The 7,992-nt window shown below is 52.9% G+C and overlaps 1 protein-coding gene across 1 annotated transcript; it reads right to left on the bottom strand.

Annotated features, from left to right (window-relative positions):
• Positions 1–6,432: 6,432 nt before the first annotated feature.
• On the bottom strand, positions 6,433–7,359 carry LOC135389492 (uncharacterized). Its single transcript, XM_064619533.1, has one exon. It carries the CDS (start codon positions 7,357–7,359, stop codon positions 6,433–6,435), a length of 927 nt encoding a protein of 308 aa, XP_064475603.1.
• Between the last annotated feature and the right edge of the window lie 633 nt (positions 7,360–7,992).

Genomic DNA, 7,992 nt, shown 5'->3' with positions numbered 1-7,992 from the left:
CCCCTGAGGCTCTCCTTACTAGACCAGTGGTCCCTGTAACGGGGCAGTTTTTTTATGCCCATCAGCATATTTATTGCCAGGAATACTTTCATTTCCTCTTCCTTTGTTTGTCGGTACAAAAGCCTTTCCATTCTGTATTGCGTACAGGTTCGTCTGAAATACTAAATGGTCCAGAAACTCCTCTGGAAATAATTGCATGAATACGTCCACTGGTCGTTTATCCTGAGCATCATGGAGTGTCCGCTTCCGTTTGCTCTTCGTCGGTTGTTGACACATTAGACTCATCAGACGAAGGTATCTCCTCAACGACCAATTCACGCCCTTTGCGGCCGTACAGGGAAGCAGCTGGCCGTTCCATTCCTGAAAGTTGTGGGAGCCTATTCCCACTCTCTGGGGGCAAAGCCCGTCCATTCGATCCCAGTGGAAGGCGAAACACAAATGCAAACACAAGATATACTAAGCAACCGCTATTTTAATAACTTACATATTACAGTCTCTTTCTTGTCCGCTTCCACGTCCACACTGGCCACCGAAACCCTTCGTCGTCCTCCTTTTTACTCCGAGTCCTCCACCTCTTCCTCGTCCTCCGACGTGCCAACTTCTTCGTCCACTTCGCCCCACAAAGTGCAGACACATGACAGAGTTCCGGATGAGGTACAGTGGTTTTAAGGGTGAACCACCAGCCTTGTCCCCTGACACCATAAATACAAGATAGCCGTGGAGCAAACACGGAACTCACCTCTGGGAAGTCAGCTGCAGAGTGTCAGCACAGTTCCTTGAAAATGGATTACCTTTTTGTCGTGGAATGACCTACAGAGGAAGTTGGATTGAAAAGTGACGTTGGCCTGGAAGTTTACATGCGTGGAACGGCTCCTGCGCGAAAAAGCCGTATGTTTACCACTTACGCGGAGAGAGGGCAGCACTGCCGTGGAGAGTGCGGTGGTTTCAAACTGTCCCTTGCGCTGCAGGAAGCAGTTTTTTTTTTTTTTTGTGGCATAGTGTTGAAACCACGAAACACACGAGAAGGCGCATGTTTCTTATCTTCATCCAGTATTTCGCATGAAATACCCAGTAAGCGCAGAATATTGCGGCCATGCCCTCTTCAGCGTCAATAACTCTGAATACCTCAATACCTTCACCAAGCAGGTGTAGATCCTCTGCATCATCCAGTGAACCTCCAGTGTACTGTACGCCAGGTGTTAATGGCACAGAGGTAGCCTGTGATACAGAAAGGACAATATTGCAATCCGGTTTTGATGAGGACATACATTTCTACATCACACTTGTTTCATTTGGTCACTCTCAGTGACGTACTGCTTTGATGAGTTTTTTACGGGCCTTCCTAAATGGCGGTAAAAGTTTCCAGAAGGTAATTGTCGAAAGTCCCACAATTCTCCGGTGAGTACGTCGCTAATTCGGATTTTTTATCACGTCAGGTGAAATACCCAGTATAATCTTTAAATCATTGAACAGGGTGCGTGGAAAGTGTTAACTGATCCTAGTTGTGAAGAAATCAACTGCAGCACTTATGTGGGAAGGCACTCACGTCATTCTGCACAAGCAGTTGCGACATGCCGTTGACTTCACGTAGGCAGCGGGAGAGAACACGGAGCGCAGCTACAGCAAGCAGATCTGTAATAAGATTTCAAATTATGACTTAATAGTGTAGCATTGAATTGCAACATTTATGAAGGACAATTACCAAACACATTATTTTGTTCATTCAGTCCGCCACTTGCTAATGAGATCCCAGAGTCATGCAAACTGAAGTACATGGTTATATGTTTTACGAGGGGGTTCAAGTCAAACCGGGACTTTTCATTTTTCGCAAAAGTAAAATGAGCTTACACTCGAGAAATTAGTTTTATTTTTCAACGTAATCTCCAGCTGCACTAATACACTTGTCCCAGCGATTCACGAGGGCTTGGATGCCAGCAGCGTAGAAATCCCTACCGGCGCGTAGCAGCCATGATCGGACCGCATTCTTGACCTCGTCGTCATAGCTGAAGTGGCAGCCCACAAGGAACGCCTTCAGTGGCCCGAAGAGATGGAAATCGCTGGGGACGAGGTTTGGACTGTAAGGGGGATGTGGCAGCAACTCCCAGCCAACTTCCTGTAAGGCGCGTGTGGTGAGATGCGCGGTATGCGGGCGTGCATTGTCCTGTAGGAGGAGGACTCCTTTGGTGATGAGGCCCGGTCGCTTTTGCTTCAGCACCTTATGCACATCCCTGAGAACCTGCAGTAATATGCACTATTGATGGTGGTACCAATGGGCAGAAAATCAACATGAACAACGCCAGCCTTGTCCCAGACAACCGTGGCCATGACCTTACCCGCAGACGGGGTGCTTCGGAACTTCTTGGGAGCTGGCGAGCCCGGATGCTTCCACTGTTTTGATGTGCGTTTTAGACTCAGGAGTGAAATGGTGCACCCACGTTTCATCGCACTTGATGATCCGATCAAGGAACGGCTGTCCTTCAGTGTCGAACCGGTACCTTAGCTCTTAGGAGATTTCCAGTCTTCTCTGCCGGTCAAACACGGAGAGCTGCCTCGGGACCCAACGGGCACTAACTTTCCGAAACTGGAGGTGTTCATGAATGATAGTGTTCAACGTTCCCACAGAAAGATCCGTCTTCTCGAGCCAGTTCGAGACATGTTATCCTTCGGTCCTTGAGGATCAGTTGGATTCACAAGTTGGATGTTCTCGGGAACTGTGACACTGGGCTCTGAGCCGCCCCGGCCGGGATCGTCCTGCACTGATGTACGGCCGTCTCGGAACCGTTTGCACCACTCAAACGCTTTGCTGCGGCTAAGTGTATCGTGGCCATACTGAGCCTTAAGTCTTCTGTGAATTTCAGATGACTTCATGACAATTCGCTGTTCGATGTGCGCACTTGCCTCGTTGTCGACCGTCTTGTCCAGCACGTGTCTTCTGTTTTTTGCACAAACTTTGGACCACCATGTGGTGAACGCGGAGGCCTGTCGCGTGTGAAAATGACGAAAAAGAAATAGCGCTAGCCATTTTTACCCTCAGGAGAAAGTCCCGGTTTGACTTTGTCGCGTGTTGAGTGAGGCCAGGAGACAAAAGGCGTCAAGTCGGACCAAACTATTTTATTGACCGTCCTAGCCGGTCGCTCGAGTAGAAGAAGAAGTAACTAGCTCGCGTCTCGTGAGCGCGAGATGGCAGGGCACAAACAGGGTCATGTGGCCAAAGGCGATGTTGGTGCAGCTAGTGCTGCTACATCATCCTCCCTCCCCTGGAGAAAGATGATGCTGAAGCTGCAGGCTGGACAGTGCGGTGCAGATCCCACGATACGTGCTTGCTTGAAACAGGGCGCAGTGGGAAAGATCGAGATGCGGCTGAGGGGGCGGCTCGATTGTCATTCTGTGCGTCAGGCTCGTTCGAAGAGTCTGAAGAAACTTCCAGCTGGGTGAAATGCGCCAGAGATGAGGGGTCTAGGTGAGCGGGCTGCAGCCTATCGATGGAAATGTTGTCCTCGCGGCCATTAAGCTGTACACGGTAGAACTTGGCGTATCGGTGCAGAACTTGAAAGGGGCCGTCGAAATGAGGCTGAAGAGGCTTACGAACGGCATCCCGGCGAATAAAAACATGTGTACAGCTTTCAAGCTCTGGGCTGATGAAGGGATGGCTACGAAGGTTTCGTCGGGTTGGGGAAGGGCAGAGCTGGGACATTGTCAAACGGAGTTGGTGAAGGAATGACGATGGCTCGGCTGCTTCGGGGCGCACAGGATGGAAGAATTCTGACGGCAAACGTAGTGACGTCCCGTAGACGAGTTCTGCGCTGGAGGCGCCGATGTCTTGCTTGAGGGCCGTCCGAATACCGAGCAGCACTGTAGGAAGAGCGGCGAACCACTTGGTACGCTCACGCGCGCAGGAGAGGGAGGCCTTAAGGTGACGGTGAAAACGCTCAACGAGCCCGTTTGCTTGGGGGTGGTATGAGGTGGTTCGTATCCGATGTGTGCCGAGGGTCTCCAAGAGCTGGGTGAACAGCCTGGCTTCAAATTGGCGGCCGCGATCTGTGGTAAGGGTAGCAGGCACACCAAAACGGGCTATCCAGCCGTGCAAAAAGGCTTCGGCAACGGTCTCGGCGGTGGAATCGGCGATGGGAATTGCTTCTGGCCACCTCGTAAATCTGTCAACGCATGTTAACAGGTATGAATGACCATGCGACGGGGGAAGCGGGCCCACGAGATCGATGTGCACGTGCGAAAATCGGGCGTCAGGGAGCGGGAATGCTGCTAAAGGTGCCTTGTTGTGCCGGTTGACTTTCACACGTTGGCAGACGAGGCAAGCGCGGGTCCATGCCCGAACGTCGGCGTTCATCGATGGCCATATAAAGCGGGTGGTGAGCAGCTTCTGCGTGGCGCGGATACCAGGGTGGGCTAGGGCATGCACGCTATCAAAGACAAGGCGACGGAAAACCTGCGGAATGAACGGCCTGGGTCTGCCCGTGGAGATGTCGCAAGTTAACTTGAGGAGCGATCCGGGCAGAGGCACCTCTTCGAAAGAAAGAGTGGTGGCAGAATCTCGCAATTTCCGAAGCTCTTCGTCTGACTGCTGCGCCTCGGCGATCTTCGAATAGTCCATCGTCAACTTCGGAAAGGTGACAGCATCGACGTGCATCCTGGACAGAGCATCCGCTACAGGGTTGTCGGTTCCGTTCACGTGGCGAATGTCGACGGTGAACTCACTTATGAAGGCCAGCTGCCGGGCTTCACGGGGAGTGTAACTGTCGGCAGCCTTGGACAGGAACGCGTAAGTCAAAGGCTTGTGGTCTGACAGGATGTAGAACGTTCTTCCTTCGACGAAATACCTGAAGTGGCGGATGGCTAAATAGGCAGCGAGCAGCTCACGGCCAAACGCGCTGTAGCGGGACTGCGCTGGAGAGAGCTTCTGCGAGAAGAAAGACAAAGGTCTCCACTGCCCGTCGATGTACTGCTGTAAGACACCGCCAACAGCATGGTCAGAGGCGTCAACCATGATGTTAGTTGGCGCGCCGTGTTTCGGGTAGACGAGGACAGTAGCGTCTGCAAGGGCTTGTCTGGCAGCGAGGAAAGCGGTGTTCGCTTCTTCCGTCCACGAAAACGGCGTTGAAGATGGCGTGCCGCGCAGCATGTCTGTCAGAGGTCGCAAAATGCGCGCACAGCAGGGAATAAATCGTCGATAAAAGTTCACCATTCCCAAAAACTCTCGCAGCTTACGCAGTGACGTTGGCGTTGGGAAGTTGCGTATGGCAAGAACTTTGTGGTCGAGAGGGCGGATGCCGTCGCTGCTGATTAGGTGCCCGAGGAACTCCAGCGATGGCTTGCCGAACTCGCATTTTTCGGCGTTCACAACAATGCCGAACTCTTGGAGACGCTGGAAAAGCGCGCGAAGGTGGTCTTCGTGCTCCTCGGGGGACCCGCTGGCAACGAGGATGTCATCTATGTAGGCAAACGCAAAGGGAAGGCCGCGCAGCACTTGATCCATAAAACGTTGGAAGGTCTGGGCGGCGTTTCGCAGACCAAAGGGCATCCTGAGATATTCGAACATGCCGAATGGTGTAACGATGGCAGTCTTGGAAACGTCGGAGGGTTCTACTGGAATGTGATGGTAAGCTTTTACCAAATCGACCTTGGAGAACATGGTCATGTCGTGGAGATTGGAGGCGAAATCGTGGACATGCGGGATGGGATAGCGATCTGGCACAGTAACCTTATTAAGGGCTCTGTAGTCGCCGCACGGCCTCCAATCTCCGGTCTTCTTCGGTACCATGTGCAAGGCTGATGACCAACTGCTGGAAGAAGGCCGGACGATTCCAAGCTGGAGCATGTGTTGGAATTCCTTTTTCGCAATGGCGAGGCGCTCCGGGGCCAGGCGACGAGGACGGGCATGCACGGGAGGACCTGTAGTGACAACGTGGTGAGTCACTGTGTGCATCACGGGCCGCTCGGTGTTACATGGCTTCAAGAGGGATGGGAACTCCTGCAGGATGGCGGAGTATGGACAGTTTCCAGCCTTGAAGCGGGCGATGCGGCTGCACACTGAATGGCGACAGGGAATGCCGTTGACGCGAAACCGGGTTTGTGCATCCCAGAGCAAGCGTTTTTTCATGTTCACCATGAGACCGAAATGCCTCAGAAAGTCTGCTCCCAGAATAGGGTACTGCAAGTCAGCCACAAGGAAAATCCATGCGAAGGAGCGGCGGAGGCCCAAGTCGAGAGTGAGGGAATGCTCTCCGTACGTCGCAATCGGCGTGGAATTAACAGCTTGCAGGGTGCGGGACGTTGGCTTGCGTGGTGAACGAAAAAGAGAGGACGGAAGTACACTGACGTCAGCGCCGGTGTCAACAAGAAACTTTAGTCCGGAATTGTTGTCAAGAACAAAGAAGAGGCGGGATGGACGAGTGCCAGAGTCACCAGCCGCCATATCTAGTGACTGGCTTGGGAGTTTCCCTGGAAGGTGCATGGTGGTGTACAGTTGCGAGCCTTGGTGCGGAAACGGCGATGATACCAGCAAATTCCAGCTGGAGATGGGGAACGTCGATGCGCGAAGCGGGATCGGCGTGAAGACGGAGAAGGACTGCAGTGGCGGAGGGCTGCAACCTCCAGCTGCAGGTTGGAGATCTGTTCCACGAGCTGAGAAAGGTCCACTGCTTGCGGCGAGCTGGAACCAGTAGCCGTAGGCGGAGAAGGGGGGTGCGAGGCCACAGCTGCGATCTGCGGTGGTGCCATTTCCATGATCTTGTCGGCAAGGTTGGCCAGGTCGTTCAGGCTCATGGTGCCAGCAGCGGCTAAAACCATGCAGACATTGGCCGGCAACCGCTGGAGGAAAAGTTGGCGGAGCAGGGAATCGTCGATTACGGCGCTGTCGGGACGATCGCCGAGCAGTTGGCGCATACGCCGTAAGAGCTGAGAAGGCGCGCGATCTCCGAGTTCTTCTTGGGTCAGCAGGCGCTGGAATCGCTTTTGCTCCGACATAGACGTCCGGCGAATTAATTCAGTCTTGAGCACGTCATATGGTGATTGTGTCGGTGGGGAGGCAACCAAGTCGCGCACCTCGGAAGCATCAGTAGGGGAAAGTGCGGCAACGACGTGGTAGAACTTCGTCAGTTGGTCACTGATGAGACGAAGGGCGAATTGGGCCTCAGCTTGCCCGAACCATACGACGGGATCGGCGGCCCAAAACGTCGGCAGCTTGATAGCGACGGCGGAAACTTGAGGTGGGGGCAACAGGGGCGCCGCAATAGCGGGCACCGCAACGTTCTGTTGCTGTGGTCCTGGGACTTGCTGGACTGGCGGAAAGTGGCCTGCTGGTCCTGGGAGAGGACCAGTAGCAGAAGGGGGTCCAGTGGCCATCACGTCCGGGTCACCAGTTGTCGCGTGTTGAGTGAGGCCAGGAGACAAAAGGCGTCAAGTCGGACCAAACTATTTTATTGACCGTCCTAGCCGGTCGCTCGAGTAGAAGAAGAAGTAACTAGCTCGCGTCTCGTGAGCGCGAGATGGCAGGGCACAAACAGGGTCATGTGGCCAAAGGCGATGTTGGTGCAGCTAGTGCTGCTACAACTTGAACGCCCCTCGTATATCTCATCTAATATATATATACATATCTATAAGTACAGAAAAGGTAAAGAAGGGATTCAGAAGTCTTGAGGGAGAGTTTAAAAAATTTATTACAACTAATTACGGGAGAGAACTAAGGTTTATTTACATGTTACAGGGGTCGACGTTTCGGCGACAGCGTCGCCTTCCACAGGACTAAAGGGGATTGTAGTGGGTCATCGCTTATAGAAGGGCGGGAAGAGTTACGAGAGAGGAGGAATCCGCACGTGGAACGAGTGCTGGTCTTGGGGTTTTTTCCAGGAGCATATCTATATATATATATACACAGGGTGTTACCCTATAAAAGTATACCCGCGCCGGCATGCCATGCTCGCCAATTACGCAATGCAGGTAATACGATGTGTTGCCAACGTATAAAACTCATAAGGA

The sequence above is a fragment of the Ornithodoros turicata genome, chromosome 3 (genome assembly GCF_037126465.1).
Source record: "Ornithodoros turicata isolate Travis chromosome 3, ASM3712646v1, whole genome shotgun sequence".
Taxonomy (NCBI): domain Eukaryota; kingdom Metazoa; phylum Arthropoda; class Arachnida; order Ixodida; family Argasidae; genus Ornithodoros; species Ornithodoros turicata.
Note: the sequence above shows the minus strand (reverse complement) of the source record. Positions and strands in the feature narration are given on the sequence as shown.

Excerpts from the sequence above, each read along its gene's own strand:
- LOC135389492 (XM_064619533.1), bottom strand. The coding sequence starts at position 7,359 with ATGGCCACTGGACCCCCTTCTGCTACTGGTCCTCTCCCAGGACCAGCA.